The sequence below is a fragment of the Falco peregrinus genome, chromosome 4 (genome assembly GCF_023634155.1).
Source record: "Falco peregrinus isolate bFalPer1 chromosome 4, bFalPer1.pri, whole genome shotgun sequence".
Taxonomy (NCBI): Eukaryota; Metazoa; Chordata; class Aves; order Falconiformes; family Falconidae; genus Falco; species Falco peregrinus.
Genome location: NC_073724.1, coordinates 121912790 through 121930249, shown reverse-complemented (window position 1 = coordinate 121930249; position 17460 = coordinate 121912790). Strand labels below are relative to the sequence as shown.

The following is a 17460-nucleotide window of genomic DNA, read 5'->3' as shown; positions in this document are numbered from 1 at the left end:
GGTGCTGCATGGATCTCCATCCCCTGCCTCCACTGAGGTGGCAGACCAAAGGATCTCGCTAGCATACCGTCCCTCAAGCATTGGCGTGCTGCCCCCAGCCTTCTCTCTAACAAGCCTGGTTTTATCCCTTGCCCTCTTCAAAACCAGTTTAAAGCTCTTTCAAGGATCCCTGCTAACTCCTGTGCCAAGATCCTTTTCCCCCTTTGAGATGGGGATGCCCCATCTATCTCCAGCAAGCCTGGTGTCCTGTAAACCAACCCATGATCAACAAACCCAAAATTCTGCTGGTGACAGCAAGCTTGGAACCAGGTATTGATCTGCTGGATGTTCCTGTTTCTTTCCTTATCCTTCCCTGCAGCTGGAAGGATAGAGGAGAATGTTACCTGTGCTCCTGGTTCCTTAACCAGTCATCCCAAGGCCCTGAAGTCTCTCTTGATTGCCCTTGGACTTCTTGTTGCAACTTCATGGCAGCCCGCCTGCAAAATCAGTAATGGATAATAACCCGAGGGCCGCACCAGGGTAGGAAGCTTTCTCTTCACGTCTTTAACCTGAGCCCCAGGGAGGCAGCAGTCTCCCCTAAGAAGCGTGTCCAGTCTGTGTACTGGGCCCCTGGTTCCCTTCAGAAGGGAGTCTCCTATGACAATGACGCATCCTTTTTTCTTTATGGAAGCAGTTTTGACACAGGGCATAGGCCGACCGAACCTCAGCGACACCTCCACGCTAGATGGAACCATTGTCCTCATTAATGTTCAGTTCCGCTTGCAGAGCCTCGTACCTATTTGCAGGGACACCTGGGACTCTTCTCCTCCTCCACCCTGACCTGATGTACAGCCTCAGGGAAATCCCATCACTTACCCCGAGTCTCTTTGTAGCCCTCTCTGTAGTGCTATTTCAGGAGTTTAGGTGGTTCTGCCTGTAACATCATAATTACTTTTTACTTTAACTGTCAGAAAAATGTGAAAGGACATTAATATTAAACTGTTCCATGCTTTGGTCATGGGTCATAATTTTTATTTCTTCGTTCATCAGCTGCTGTGTTTCAAGCACTGTTGGATAGGAACATTTTTGCCCAAGGACTTGATTCATGAGATGAAATTGCATAATCACTCTTCACCAGCTCTGGGAAGAACTGGAGACATCTCATACTGGTGACAAGAGTAACCAGCAAATCTTGAACCCAGAATCTGCAAAAAATCATTGCCTCTTTGTAAGACAGCAGTATGCGGACAATGATTTTAACCTTTCTCCTGCTTTTTTTGAAATCAGAAAGAAAACCTCTGACTTCAGGGAGTAACAGGTTCTTGCTCAGCACTTGCTGATTAAATGTAAACTTTGCAGCATCACTAACATCAAGGCTGGTGTCATGACCTCAGGGATCCAGAGGAAGATTACTCCTTCAAGATGTTAAGGCTAATTTTGTGATTTTTCCTTGCAAACCAGCAGAGTCTATCTCTCCATTTCTCTGTTATAGCTCTTGGGACCAATACAGGAATGCATTCATCTCACACTCAAATTTCATTTGAAATACTCCTGATGAGTGGATCAGCCCCGTAAGCTGTGGCACTGCATGTGGACCTCTCAATTTCCTGAAGCCAGCATTCCTAGGGATCAGGAAAACACCTAATGCTCATAAAGGTAATGTTTCAGTGATCTCTTTGTGGGTGGAACTCACTTCTGACCCTAAAACCACATTTTTCAGCTCAGCACTGAGGCCCACATGAAAGGAAACATGCACCAGTTCTCTCCCACAGAACTGGATATCATCGCAGTGCTAGACATGAAGAACTTATTTGTTTTGTATTGCTTGTACCTAACTGTCAGTAAAATGAAGAAAGCCATCTGCATGCAGTGACAAAGGAAACAGGTCCCTGCTGAAACAGTTTTATTTTCCCAGTGAAGGGAGAGGTCTATGGAATCGATTCAGGGTGCTTTCATATGTTATAGACTATTCCTGACCAATTAAACTTTAAGCTCAGTTTGTAGGCAACACTTTGCTAACCTAAGTAGGTGGTATATGGAAAAAAACAATTAATTGAGTTCAAATAAGATAATAAATGTGCCGGAGACAGAGGGGTTCAGGCTGATGAGGTCCAGGGAGGGTGGGAGATGCCAGACACCCCACTCCCAGTAGCAGCGATCTCTCAGAACCAGCCCCGTGTGGGACCATGCTATAAACCAGCCAGCACAGGTATCAGAAACATGACCAATAAAAATTAGTATAAACCACACTGGAAGGAAAAAACCAAACCATCCTCGAAACCACCTCCTAGATTTTATCAAATTTTAGATTAACTTTATCATGGAAAAGTATTTAGAAAACAATACAGATATATCAATGATGTCCTCAGCTTACTCTGAAGCTGTATTAAATGCAAATGCAAATGGGATTGGGACTTAAAGATTGGGAATCTCCTGTTCCAGCGCTTGCTGTTTATCTCCAAAAAAAGAAAGCATGTGTAAAGTACTGGGTCCGCCAGTGGCTGGGATGTTGAGGCCCGGAGGAGCAGGGTGGCGGGAGGGCTGCAGGTCTGTGAGGGACAGCATGGGGACATGTGAGGGGATGACATGGGGACGTATAAGGGGGGGGCATGGGGCCTTGAGTCCATGAGGGGACAGCATGGGGACATGTGAGGCGATGGCATGGGGGGTGTGAGGGGATGGCATAGGGGTGTGAGAGTGTGAGGGAATGGCGTGGAGAAGTATGAGGGGATGGCATGGCATGAATCTGCGAGGGGACAGTGTGGGCATGTGAGGGGACGGCATGGGGGGTGTGAGGGGATGGCATGGGGGGTGTGAGGGGGTGGCATGGGGGTGTGAGAGTGTGAAGGAATGGCGTGGAGAAGTGTGAGGGAATGGCATGGCATGAGTCTGTGAGGGGACAGTGTGGGCATGTGAGGGGACAGTGCAGGGATGTGAGGGGATGGTGTGGGGATGTGAAGGAACGGCGTGGTGCCATGTAAGGCGGTGGCATGGGGCTGTCAGGGAACAGCGTGAGGCCGTGAGGGGCGGGGCGGGCACAAGCACCGCGCGGCGCCGCCTCTCTTGTTTGTCCCGGCGCGGCCGCCGTCCGCCCTCCCGCCCGCGTCCCGGCTCGTTGCCATGGCGGCGGGCTGGCGGCCGCGGCCCTGAACTGCGCGGGAACCCGCCCGCCCGCGGCCTGCTCGGCCCACCCCTCGCCGGCCGCCATGGAGGACGAGCTATACCTCGAGAACATCGACGAGTTCGTCACCGATCAGAACCGCATTGTGAGTCCCGCCGGCGGGGCTGGGGCTGCGCGGGAGGCGCTGGGGGAGCGGCGGGCCGCCGCCGTTGCGGGACCCCTCGGAGGGAGACACCTTCCTCCCCTCCCCCCGCAGCGTGGCTGCCGTTTGGGGGAGGCCGGCCTGCATGTTTGGGCGCTTCACCCCCCAACCTCCAGCCTGGGCCACAAGCCCTGCTCTGGGGGTTTGCTGAGGAACCGGGGTGGGGGCTGCAGTGGCAGGGCCTGAGGTGATACCCGGCCCCCTTTGCCTTCCACCCCAGCTGGGTGAAGCCCAAGGCCGCAGGGAGCCGCTTTCCGCGGGCAGTGGGGAGGGGAGGCAAAGGCAGTGTCGTCCCCCCCACACACACACCTACGGGACATGCGTGTGTGCCCGTGCCCCGCTCGGCGGGCTGCAGAAGGAAGGAGCATCTGCCTGGCCCCTCAGGGCTGGCTGCTCGGGTTTTACTCCTCTTTTTGGGGACGCATGTGCAGTGCCTGGCAGTGTTTGCTTTTCCAGGGGTCACGATGTAGAGTTAATGTACGCTTTCTGTCAAGCTAGACATCTCCTGACAAGCCTTTCTTGTCAGGATTTTTTTTTCGCCCTTTGACTCTTTGAGTTAATGTCTCTGAAGAGGATTGGTAACAGCATCATTTATATCACAGGAAAAGCAGCTGTCCTCAAATTCCTTATGCTGTCTAATAGGTGAGCTGTTTTTCCTCAAAACAAAAAAGCACTGTAGTGACAGCAGTGTTTTTAGTCTGAGGTATTGTTGCCTAAACTCCCCAGTTGGCAACCTCTTGATTTAGTTAAACAAGAATATGCACAAAGTTTAGGTCAAGCTGACCTACTCTTTCAAGTCGTTAATGCTCAAGTACACACCATCTCACTGTCATCAAAATTGGTGACTGAAAGGACTTCGAACCAAGGGAGCCAGTCTCAGGAAATAACAGATAATGCTAAGAGCACCGTTATGTAAATTATGCAAAAAGAAGTCGCCAAGTGAAAAAGTTCAGGCTGCAAGAGGAGACAAGCTGATAAGGAGTTGCAATCACTGATGTGCACTAGAAGTGAGAAACTTGTAACCAGTCCTGTGCGTGAATGAAAGTGAATATGTAATGTACTATGAATACACAAGTGCTCTGCTGTCTATAATGTGTACACTCAAGTAGCTTGGTGTGCACGTTAGGAGGAAAGATCCCCCATGCACCCAGTGCTGTGGTAAACTAATGTCGGCTTTCTGAATGATCATTTGGTTTGGAGAGATTTCCTGGTTATGATTTTTGGTATCAGTATAAATGCAGAAATGAATGAAACTGTTTTTTCTGTGAAAGGTTGAGGGAGTCTGAACCACTATTTCAGCTTAGAAGTAAAATTACTACTTACCGCCTGTAGCCTCTTAAAGCCTTGTTGTTTCTAGGAAAGTTCAGAAAAATGGTAGGCATGTGTGTATGTTTCTTTCAAACAAAATAAAGGTTTTGGCCTAAAAACTGCTACAGTAAGGATGATGCATCTTGTCTATCAAAGCAGTTGTATTAACATGAGCTGCCTATGTCACTACAGTTTGTTTCAGTAAACGGCTAGACTAATAACAATTTATTTGTTGTATTTGAGATAGGAGAGGCCCTGGCCTGGGGATTCGCTTAAAAAGGCAGAGCAGGAGGAGAAATGGGTATAGAAGACATGCCTTGTCTGAAAAATACAGAAAGTCAGCAGCAGGGCTGGGATTAGACCTATTAGTCTCCAGAGGTTTTGTCAGACTTGTGTTGCAGCCAGAGATCCATGTCTCCATGACAGGGGAGGGCGGCAGAAGTCCAATAAATTCTCAGAAGCAATAAATGCTTCTCACAGTTTAAAATTGTACTGTTTAATTCTTTGTTACGAAGCTAAGCAGTGCAGGTGTTTTCAGTGGCTTTTATTTACACAATGGCATTTCAAGAAGGCGTTCCCAAACCCACACCTTTCAGGGTGGGTAGTTTGTCCCAGTATCTCAGGGAGTCAATCTACTCACTAAAGCACAGGTGGGTGGGTGACCATGTGCTCTCACTTCTAACAGGTTTTGTTGTGGGTTTCTTGGTGGTATGTGTGTGTCTAGAGTTTGACTTGCACATGAAACAAGCAAAGGATAGGAGATTTTCATACTAAAGTGGATTATTTTTTTTTCTTGTTACAGGTAACATACAAATGGCTAAGCTATACTCTAGGAGTTCACGTCAACCAGGCTAAACAGTAGGTATCAGTGCATCCTGCAAACTTTTTGTTTTGTGGCAAAGCCTTGTTAATTGCAATTTTCATTATTGTGTTCAGTGTATTAAAATGATCTCTCTGGAAATATATTTTAAAATCCTGCATGTCGTCTTAGGTACAGTGGGTTATGTTATTCAACGTACCTTGCTCCTCCTGTAGGCAGGTGTTGCCTTGACTTTGATGGGAGTTGCGCTTTAGAGAGCGTTGCTCAGCTGGACACCTGATGCTGATTTATATCATAAATACTTCGGTCAGAATAGATGTTGTAGCATTATATTACTACAGAAATGTGTGTCGCTCCTTTCATTGTGAAACACGGATGTGCTTACTGAACTTGGCTCCAGTCACGCAAAGAGCTATGCCCCTGTGAGAATCTGCCACTCCATATTCCAGCTTAGGAATTCGTACGTTATCCATGGATGTTGCTGGGAGCAGTCGGGTTTACACTGACGGTAATTGCAGCTCATGTGTATGGCAAATGCGCACCCTCTCTGATCACCCTGCTGCGTAGTGCATGACCTGTTATAAATACCAGGCTTAACAGGCACAGGTGAATGTCTGAAGGATGGGGAAGTCAGCTGTGCTGTCAGAATATTTTTGCCTCTCCGAATTTAGCATAAAAGTGTAAACTTCTCTTGGTGTATTTTGAAGAATAAAAATTATTGTAACCTTTTAAATACCATATAAACCAAAGAATGAGCTCTCAAGGATTCAAGGCTGTTGCTACACAGCAAGGTAAAGTTAAGCATGAGATCTGAATGCTCTGTGAGAGTGGCAAGTCTCATAATACAAATATTTTTCTCTCCTTGTTTCTGGCTGTGGCTTGGACCTAAAGGGGCATTTGCTACATACTCAGCTGTAGTGTACTGAGCCCAGCTTCACCTGTCTTGTCCAAGCTACTATAATATCAACTTGGGCATCTAACGTAGTGAAGATGTTTTGTCTCTGTACTCCATGTGTGTGAACAGTTTAGATGATGCGTAAATCTGAGTGTGCTTTAGTGATGGTGTAGATGCGACTGGAGAGCTCTGCTGGGAACAGTTCTGGTCATATTGTGAACTAGAAGGAGCCAGAAAAATTTTGAGGAAGGTGGCCCAGGTGAAGCAGGTGCACCTTCTCATACCCTTGAAAACAACCTGGAGCTGGAGATCTCCTGTGGCATCTTTGTGCTTAAAACTCTCTCCTAGAAGCTGAAAAATGCCTGATAATGCAAGTCAATTATTTTAGTGATTGTGCTGGCTGTGACAGCACGGTAATTGCAGTCTGTCTCTGTAGCGGTAATGATCTTCAAGTACCTTTACCAGATAGTGTCTTTGTGGAATGTGCAGTAGTGTCCCTGCCCAGTTATGTGGGACACTCCTCATAAATCAGTGGTATAAGCAGGAGTTGAAAGCTTGAGTCTCAGCTCAATCTTGTCATCACTAATCATGCTCTTTCCTCCTGTTTCTGATTACCCTGTGGGTGGATGTAACTGGGATTGTATATATACACCTGGCAATGTGATTATGTACCAAAAATCACCAGTTCCTCTGTCAGGTGTTTCAGAATGCTGGGTTGTAATGAGGGAAACGGCCTTTCTTGAGGGGAGACTTTGGAACCAGCAACCTAGAGGATTTGAGACCATCTGCAACCAGCTATTAAAGCTTTTGAGAGCGTGTATGCATTTCATCTTTGGTTTTCATAGTTGTTGGACTGAGATTCTCCACAAAGTGGCAGAGAATGAAGGTGTCTCAGTAAGATTAATTTAGTCCTGGTTAAAATAACTTATGTGCTTATGTGAAAAGTTTCCATGTCAGGCTGGCTTTGCTCTTTTACGTAAGCTTCACGGAAGGGGTGGTGACGTGCTCTTTCCTTTCTAGGTGATTAACACTGGTTTCTTTTTGTGCAGGATGCTGTATGATTATGTAGAGAGGAAACGAAAGGAGAATTCAGGAGCTCAGCTTCATGTCACCTACTTAGTTGCAGGAAACCTCATCCAGAACGGATACGTTGTGAGTGTTTCATTTCTTGAGGGTGTCTGCAAGCTCTTTGTTCTTGTGTCTTCCACCTTGTTTTGTAATCTTTGGGTCAAAAGCTGAACTTGCTCTCTTTTTCCAGTAACAGGCGCAGTGTGCTAGGTGTTCTGTACATGTACAAAATAAGGCACTATCTCTGTCCCAGCATACAAGTAACGGGGAGGAAAGATCAGTTGGTCATGATTTGATAATACAGTGCTGAATAATGCACCAGGGGTTTTATTTAATTAACTTAAATCCTGTTTCCCGTCATCTCTCAATCTTATCGCTATTATTAAACAGCAAAGATTGTAATACAGTCCGGAGGGGCCCTTGTGAGATCAGCAAATCCATTTCCCAGGTTCTGCTGTGGAGTGGAAGTGTGCTAAGTAGTGTTTGGAAACAGCCTGGAATTCAGTTAGAATAATAAAAAATAATAAATAGAATAATAAATAAATAGTTGAAGTTTTCTTGTTAATCATTTTTTTTTATTCTGGTGTGCAAGAGAAATACAAGTTTATTAACAGTATTTTGTATTTCAAATCTTTGACTTAATAAGCAAAGGAATCTCTCCTTAAATGTTTTTATTTTTTCTTGTTGCTGCTTGTCAGATTTTCAGGAATGTAAACTTAAAATTTCAGACAGGTACCCCAGAGGTTTTTGAAAGATGATGAGCAAATTGAGCGCCTGTTTCCCTTTGCTCACGGAATAATTTAATAGTCAAACAGTAAATGCCTTTGACATTCCCCTGGTGTCTAGTCATATCTTCAGATAACCAAATATCTCCTACAGTACAGTCCACAGTCACCACTTAGGATTAGTACATCTCGGGGTGTCCTGGCTTTTATTTGTTAATTGGGGAAAAAACTCCCAACAAACCTTTTTTCTTTTTTTTTTTTTTCTTTTCCCTAAATAAAAATTCTTGCATGCATAGAATATTCTCTTTAAACCTCCAAATCGCCCCAAAACGGAAGGTAATTGCTTGCATTAGTTGTGTATAATGGAATATATTTATTTAAAGCTGTACAGATAGGGTGACATTTATAGTCTGAGTTTAACAGGTTTTCCCCCGATTTAATAACAAGGTAGCATCTCTTAGCTCACTAGAGCTGGCCAGAGATTTGCTAATGCATTTTATTATTTTTAGATTTGCCATAATGTGTTCAAAACGAACAAGTGAATTCTGAGAGTGGAACAAGTAATTTATTGCTTTTATTTTTTTTTAAACCTTACTTTAGAAGCTTGTATATCTACCAAGGGAAACATATAAAGATCACTCTTTTTCCCCCTTTTTTTTTTTACATATCTTATTTTTGAAATACTGCAATAGCAGTGACTGCTAAGAAGGGTAACCTGCAGGCTCAGTAAGTTGTTAGGGGTAGAGATAAAGCAGTGTCAGGGTTAGGAGTGCCACACAGGAGTTTAAAGCTAGCCAGAGGAGGTCAGATCAGGAAGATACTTCCAGAAGATGTGCAGGCATTGGAGGAGCTGGTGGATAACATCTGGCACAAGTCAATTTTGGGTAGGAAAGCGATGCGAGTGCTTCAGATACAACCCTGTGCTTGCTGGTAACCCTGCACTACTGTCTGCTGTCAGTAGGTGTAGCCACAAGGCTGTGGATTCAACAGCAAGACTCATCTGAAGGAGATACAGATTGAAATCACTCACAAATAATTCCTATTGTGTCTTAAGCACTGCACACACTTTTCCTTACTGATTTTTATCAGCCTCAGTGAGGGACCGAGACAATCTTTGTTTACTGTTTCAGGTTGTCTACATTTTCTTGCCTCTTACTCTTTTGATGACTAGTCTGTGGTATCAGTTAAACACAATATTAATGGCTGGATTTTGTCCAATCTTTGGATACTCTACTTTGAAGCCTGTTAAATGTCATAGAGCAGATATAGTCCTTGAAGACTGGCTGTAGAGCTCATTTCCAGAAACATGCATTTCTGGCTTTTAAATTAATGCTTAATTTCTCATGGCGTTTTGCTTGTCTGGTACAGTGTCTGTGCTACAGGTTGCTACGTTAGAGTTTACTGGCAGTCTAAACATACGTGGGTGATGTGGGCTTGGACAGCAGATTTCTAGCAGTTGGGTCATCACCTGTGTTAGTTTGCTTTTCTCCACTGCACTGTGCAGTTGTTTAGTTCTTGTTTCATCTGTGTCTCATCTCCCAGTGTCAGGAATGGAGGATGGAGGATTTCTATAGGGTTGTAGTGACCTGTGAAACGGTCCATTAGAAAAGTAGGAAGATGGAGCTTTAAAAACTAGTGGCGGATGACTCTTTAAAGGCGTTGGCAGTGTTCTTTGCAGCTATAAAGGCGCACCTATAATGGGTAGACTTTCTTACTCAATAAGTAACTGAAAATATTGGTCTTAAAAGATTGCCATTTATTTGGTTTTTTTTACAGTGCCACAAGGTTGCAGTAGTGAGAGAGGACAAACTCGAAGGTAAGCGAACTGTGAAAATTATGTGGTTTTAACTTTTTTCTTTGAAAGAACAGCAAAGTGAGTAAAGCTCAGAACTTGCCATCTGCACGTAAATGCCTAGTCAGGCTGTTGGGTTTAGGTGTGTACATTTTGTACTAGCTTTTTCTCAGAATTTTGAATATGTGAGCCAACAGCTAAGTTCAGACTTGTGATTTGGGTCTAATTATTTTTTTTATGTTGAACATTTTAGTCAGAAATTATTTTCCACCTCCCTGCCAGTGACAGATGGCTCCTCCTTAAAGACAACAATATTTGAGTAGGGTACAGCAGTGCGTCGCAGTTTTAGAACAGTTCCACAGGTAATTCTAGTTATTGGCTAAATCCAATTGCAGTCTTTGTTTGCCCCAAGTGATGTGGGTATTAGTTAAGTGTCTCATGAGAATGTTCTCACTTTTGTCTGGAGTATTTGCTTTCACAGTAAAAGGTGAAAAACCCTACCACTGTAACACTGCTTCCTGCAGCTGCTGTCCATGCACTGTCAGTTTTCTTGCCATCTTTCCAGGTCTGGTTCTGCTGCTGAGATCTGATCTGTAGCAATTGAAACACAACTTCAGGCCCTTCATCACTTTAAAATAGCGTCTTTGGTATTTGAGAACATACTGTGGCATTTGTGACCTTAAATGTCCATGCTAATGATGTGACTTTGTTCTAAAGACCTGAATTATTTTCCTTTTTGAAGTCTGAAGTGGGTTTCTAACTAAAGCTGCCCTCATCAGGGTAGTAGGTTGTCAAGCAGTACAACTACTATCTGTCGTGTTTGTTGAATTATCTGTGCTGCACAATATTCTGTTTTGCTGTGGAGGAAAGGGTTGTTCATGTTTTTTGTATTAGAAGACAGGCCAAAGGTATGACTTAAATTTGGAAGAGGCTGAGATTTTTGATGGGAGTAGGGCTGCATAGTCTAGGACTGGCCCCAAGAAATGATTACTGTGTGTATTTTTATAGTGCCTAGAAGCTCTGTCTCAGACCAGGTCTGTGTGGAAAGAACAATATAAGCAATGAACAAAGAATTCCTAAAAACCAGCCCTTGTCTCAAGAGGGTTACAGTTTAAATAGCATAGAAGAGACAAAGCATGTATTCCAGCAGGCTACTAGAGATGACACAGTGATGCTAGTTGATACGGTGGATACTACCTTAACAGCAGAGAGCAGTTCCAGCAGGGTAGAGTTATGACCATTATTTTCTTTCTTAGCCTTAGGCAGTCATATAGATATCTTGGATTCCAAACACTGGGTATTTTGAAGGTAAACACAGAGAGATTGCTCTTAATTCAGTTATGTAAGAACGAAGAGTGTGTAGTGGAAAACATGTTTGACAGGCTTGTGGAGTCTGTTACCTTGAATTCTCAATTCAAGTGCTCACTAAGCATTGGAAGAAGGTACAATTACATGTTTTTATATTCAGGTCCTTGCTGTCAAGTGGTCTGTCAGTCTTGCTCCATCCGTGGTGAAACCTGATACTTAAAGTTGCCACCTGATTCCATAAAGGCTGTGCTAACAGAGGACTTTTCTTCTTTTTCCCCCCAGCAATGAAGTCTAAACTAGCCACGATTGCAAGTGTGCACGTGTACAGCATTCAGAAGGCCTTGCTGAAAGACAGCGGACCACTCTACAACACAGACTATGATATTGTCAAAACAAACCTGCACAACTGCAGCAAGTGAGTTGCCTCATGGTTTTTCTTCTTAAGCTATGTGATTTGAGACTGACGAGATGTTGCTACATAGCGCACTTCAGCAGAAGGCAATGGTTACCAGATATGCCTGGATTTTTAGAAAGCTAGATAAAGATACCTTCTAAGTCATGCCAGACCAGTCCCCAAACAGCACACTGTATGATTGTTTTATAAACTGAGCTATTTCCAGCTTACAGTTGGTTTGCTTGCTCCGTTACTCCAATGGGCAGGCTGTTCCAGTACCTTTCTTCTCTGATGACTAGAAACTTTTTCCTCATTTCATTTCCAGGCCGCGCTTAATCATGACCATTTTTATCCATTCCTCAGTCACAGAGTAAGATAAATCAAAACAGACTTAAAAAAACATGAGTGATGTGCTCAACAAAGCGCTAACATGAGCTTGCCTTCTGTTTTGTGAGACTGTGTTTTCATCCACTGGACTGATCCACCTCTCTGAAGATGTCTTACAGGAACTCATTCTCCACGAATGAGAGCCTGAGGTGTAGGAGAAGCTTACAAAACAGAACAAGCAGCACAAGTGTCCTTCACAGCTGAGCTAGAGAGAGGCTGTCATAGAACTCAGAGGGACTTTGGTCTCCAGGGGTCATTGTCTCCCCTCCTGAACGGTGCCTGGCAGCTGTGGCTTTTCATTTATATGTTGTTTTCACCACAACAGCTTCAGCTTGATGTAATCAGGATGTACAGTGCCATGACCAATCTGGTTTAGAAGGAGGATGCCTGAATGTTGTGTCATAGAAAGAGTATAGAATTTGAAAGTAGAAACGTAGCTGTCATCAAAATGTTGACAAGAGTGGCTGAGAAATTAGTCTCCTAGAAGCTGTGTATTTCAAGTGTGAATGTCAATACTCTGATAAGTGCCTGAAAACCCTGCCTCGGGGAAGGCACATGCCATAGGTTTGGCTGCAGTTGCCTCGTTCCAGCCTGTTTACTCTCAGGCAGCCTTGCATGATGATACTTAATGTCTTAGAGGAGTCTGCCTTTGGGATTTGTACATCCAGAAGGTTTAGACAATTCAGATTCTGACATAGCTTTCTGAAGCCTATGTGTAAATCCCTGCCTGGCTTTGGAGCAGAATTTCCCAAGCGAACTAAGAAAAATTTAACTTCTTCATTTGTTGACCTGGCTGAACTGAATTCAGGCTGACCATGTTCCCTCTCCCTTGCCAACTACGTGAATTGTCTTTTACACTTGGGGCAAGATTCCTGCAGTACCTGCAGAAGACGGAGGTTTAACTCTGTGCAAACAGAACCTGCTGGCTTCTTAGACTTCCCTGTCAGTCCATATATCTCACAAGCTCTGGAGCAAGGATCTTTATTCTCTTCTGTGTTTATGTGGGACCTGTTACACCGTGAAGGTGGCGGAGGTAGCTAGATATACTAATATAAATAACTGGATTTAGTGCATGTTGCTAATGTCAGCTTTCCAAGTGGAAGCAGCTCCTTGCTCACAGAGCATAGTCCAAGCATTGCTTGTTTTTTCAGTGTTTATTTAGTGAAATTTGGATCAAGCCCATAAGCTATAGTCACACTGCAGCATTAAGGCAAGGCTAACTTGGAATGTGTGAGGTTTAGATATGCTTGCTGCACGGTCAGCATAACCGTTAATGATAAAATGTGATTTGTAATCTGGAGGGTTGGTGGTGTTGCTTATTGGTGTGTTTGGAGTAGGAGTGAAAGCTGTCCAGACAGCCGTGATGACCATATTGAAAACAGATTATCAGTATAAAGGAGAGTAGAAATATTTTTCTTCAGTGTCGTCTTTCCTTCCTTTAAAGGTTTGAATGTCAAGAGATTGCTGCTGCAGCCTAAAAATGCTGTAGAGGTTATGTTGTTTTGTTGATACGTTACAGTTCCTGATCAGAGTAGAAGTGGACTGTGCATGTGAGCCGCTAATGCTGAGGCACAGAAATTAATTGGCAGAAGACTGGTTTATTTCTTATGCAAATAAAAATATGCTGTGTAATTCGGTGGATTGGAAGGCGTGAGTCTGTGCTGTCTTGTGGCATTTCTGTAGGAAATCTGGAAAGCTTTGCCTGTGATTTGCACAGTGGGGAGTACAGTTCAGTTATTTTTGGGCACTGCTATTCCTGACTGTCAGTGAATTGTATTGTAACTGTGAGCACATCATTTAGTTCTTACATCCCCATATCCCTAAACAATCACGTTTCAGACTGTTACAAGCTGAGATGTGTCTGTCTACCAGTTATTACATGGAAATGACTTTATATAGTTAAGTCTGAATATCATGGATATCTTCTGAGCCATTTAAGTAGTTTAGTTTCAGTTGTGATTTACTTACCTGGCCAGTACGACTGTGGCTGCTTGTTGCAGCAGTAGTGGACTCTGTCAAAGCATCTGAAAGTTGTAAATGTTTTAGATCATCAGACAGCCATACAATTTATGCTGCAAACTTTAGAGAGCGTAACCCGTTTAGGAATAAAATGCAGTCCGCTCCCTGTCCACCCTGGGTGTGGAGACAGGCTTTTCCTCCCCCCATGAAATCTGAACAGCTTGTTTAGCGTTTGAATGCTCTGGCTCTTGCTGACAGGTTCAGCTGATCTGTTCAGTTGAGGTCTCCATCGCTCTAGTTCTGTGCCAACTTTTCTTTCTTGTCCCCCGCACAAATTAAAATGCTCTTTTTCCCGTAACAGGAGAACACAGGACCAAAGAAGCAAGGTGCTACCGGGGAGGAAACTGAGGTGAAAAATAAGAAGTTAAAAGGCTAATTAAATTTTTCACTCCATCACACAGGTTTAGTGCCATTCAGTGTGCTGCTGCGGTCCCCAGGACGCCAGCCGAAGTTTCTCAAGCGCAGACGTCTGTGCAGGCTGGTTCCCAGGCACAGAGTGACACGAATGCTGTCAGCGTACCTGCGATCAACAGCCACGGTCCATCGACTGCTAAACAGACCTCACAGCAGCCCAAAGGGATCATGGGAATGTTTGCAGCGAAAGCGGCGGCTTCCAAACCCCAGGACACAAATAAAGAAACTAAAGCAGAGGCTAAGGAGGCCCCAGGTGTAAGTTACCTCAGACCCTTTGGCAGCCCTCTGGGTTAATAGCTTTAATGAACCGCTCTTCTAGCTTCACTCTTACTCGACCTAAATAACCTGAACCGCTGTGGTGCAGCTTTGTCCACTGCTTCTAGTGCTGAGCTTGCTGTCCACTGGGAATGCTCAGTCACTGTTTTCTAAGTATTTAACTGTACAGTACAGATGTGCCTTCTGTTAGTCATTGTGGGCAAAAATATATTGTGCCACACTCTTGATCTATCCACAAAAGTCTATTTGCCCTAACTTTGATGCTTTGACATTCCTCCTGGAGCCAGGTCTCCAGTGAGTGTAAACCAGCATAGCTGTGTTATTGAGACAATTGTTCCATTGTCTTCAGTTATGCCAATATATACACCGGTTGAGGATCTTGCTCTCTTCATTGTGCTTAAAAGGATTTGTTTTAAGCAATATGTGAAACGCGAGAAGTCCAGGTCTTAAAAGTATCAAGGTGTTTAAACTTGGTCTGTGAGGGAAGTTTCAGAGCTTGACCTGTGCAAGACTAAATTGTTTATCTTCTCAACTGCTGGTTTTTCCAGGATAGGATTACACTTTAATTTTAATTAGTATAATTGTTTTTGAAGCAATGTGGCCAGTAAATGGGTATTAAAATGGTAACGTTCCCTGCATATGGTTGGGCTTTTTTATAACAGCTGAGTACATTTTAGTTCATTTTTCTGATTTTTATAGTGAATTCAGAACTGCTGAAATATGCGTGTCTGAGTGTTTTGGGAACTTTAGTGTCTGGTTGCCTTTTTTTGCATGAAAATAAATGGGATTAGGAGGCCAAGCTTCCTTAGGTGGGTGTTTTTTGTGTGTGTGTGATTTTTCACTTTGGTGGTGGCTGTATTAATGGAATAGAGCAGTGATATTTTTTGCAAACGGCTCAGCAGAACAGTATACGTGCCAGAGTAGCTGGATAAAGTCTTCATGGTTTGGCCAATCTGTGTTCTTTCCTCTGTCGGTTACTGTGAATTGAGACACTGATAGTTTGAAAAAAGAACAGTTCTTTACTGGGAACAGACCCAAGTCCCAACCACTTATTTCAGTAACACTGTCAGCCATCAGATGGGAAAGTTACCCAAGTTAGATCTGAAGGCCTAGCTAAGGAGTTCTAAGTAACTTGCTCTCGGTCCTTTGATGCATGTAATACCTAGCACCTTCAAGTTCTCCTAATTGGATGCTGACATCTAAGACACTGAGTAATCAACAAATACATATTTATTTCGCTTGTCCAGAAGCAGCACTATGCATTTTGAGGGATGTGTTGCAGGAATAATTCCTGTGGTTACTCCTCTGTTTGCTTCTAGGTGTCTGCAGTCAGCAGCAAACCACCAGCAAAGAGCAGCATAATGAACAACTTCTTTGGAAAAGCTGCCATGAGTAAGTACTTTATAACACCCATCTGTTTTCAGCAACCATTGTGGTCAGGGACCAGCCTGCTGTAGTTTAAAAAAAAAATATATCCTGAGGGATATTGAAATTCTCTTTCTTTTTAAAATTGTCTTTCTTTTCTTAAGCTGTTAAAAAAATTCAAATTAAAGCAATTAAAACCCATCAGTAATAACGAGCATCTTCTTATACAGCTGTGATGGGAGCCATAAACAGAAAGGAATGGAACTGTTCATTCCCACCCCATCAAACTTGTTGGATTTTCTTTATATCCCCTCTTTTCTTATACTTTTACATACTATTCTTCTGCTCTTTTTGACTCAGAGGGGTTAATGGCTTTGTATGCAGCTCTTAAGGCAAAAAATTAAGTTTTAAGTGGAATTTTTCAGACAAAAATCTTGCTGGATGGAGATCAATTAAAATGACATATTTGTGCAGACTAACCCAGGAAGGATTTTTAGTGCAGAAGAAATCTGATTTAAAGTGAGTAGTTCTGGCTGGAAGCTTAGCTATTGGTAAAGTGTTTGCCAAAACCTGTTATGCAGGGTGTGTTAATGATGCTTGCTTTTCATCACAAATCACTATGGAGTCTACAGTTAGATTTAGGGTTAATTACTGAAAACTGAAGAGCTAATAACTGGAGGATGAAAATGAGGGGTGACCTTCCCCTTTGAGCAGGGGTTTGGACTACAGGTGGTGGCTTCTGGAGGTCATTTCTGACCTAAATTATCCAGGTCTGAAGGAAATATGCTGAAGCTTTTAAATAGACATTGGAAAAGGACTGTATGACCTTCTTCAAAGATTCCCTTATAAAAACGAGTATAAGAGGATTCAGGGAAGAGTTACTGGGAGAGAGTAAACAGCAAAGTTCACTTTTTAACAGACATCTGTCAGAGGTAGCAGAGTACAGTTCCAGCGTTGAACACATAAGGCACAGTACTGTTGGGTTTCTTTGAGTTCCTGTTTTTGTGAGACTGAGGGAGCTGAGGATACTCTCAGCTGAAGCCTCACAAGCCTAAGCAGAGTTACTACCATTAACTCAAGTAAATTCTTCAGTAAATTCTTAAGATCTGAGAAGAGCCCTAGACCAAAGTTTGTATGCTGAAAACCCAAGAAGTTGAAATTGTGTGGTAAAGATAACCCAGCGGTGATGGAGAAAGCTTTGTGGATGCATTTTCACGATTTCCAGTGAGGTTCACTTCTCTGCTGAGCCCTGTTGGGGAGCACTTCAAGGAAGTTTGTGAGGTGGCTGCAGGGAAGGAGCAAACTGAGAGAACTGGAAATGATTATGTGTATAGAAGAGATAGGGTGATTCCAGGAGTAAGATTTATTCTCTCCATGTTTTACGTAT

General features: G+C 43.5%; 1 protein-coding gene across 3 annotated transcripts in view; it reads left to right on the top strand.

The window, feature by feature from the left end:
• Window positions 1–17460, top strand: part of POLD3 (DNA polymerase delta 3, accessory subunit) — a 45916-nt gene that overhangs the window by 12873 nt on the left and 15583 nt on the right. Inside the window, exons 2-8 of one of the 3 annotated variants that reach the window (XM_055803235.1) lie at window positions 1472–1635; window positions 5413–5468; window positions 7375–7477; window positions 9895–9934; window positions 11501–11633; window positions 14420–14687; window positions 16028–16100. In XM_055803235.1, the coding sequence (XP_055659210.1) occupies window positions 1624–1635; window positions 5413–5468; window positions 7375–7477; window positions 9895–9934; window positions 11501–11633; window positions 14420–14687; window positions 16028–16100 (685 nt within the window). In that variant the 5' untranslated portion in view covers window positions 1472–1623. Of the gene's footprint in view, window positions 1–1471; window positions 1636–3069; window positions 3246–5412; window positions 5469–7374; window positions 7478–9894; window positions 9935–11500; window positions 11634–14419; window positions 14688–16027; window positions 16101–17460 lie in introns of those variants that run through there. The other 2 variants (XM_055803233.1, XM_055803234.1) reach the window with 2 other exon arrangements.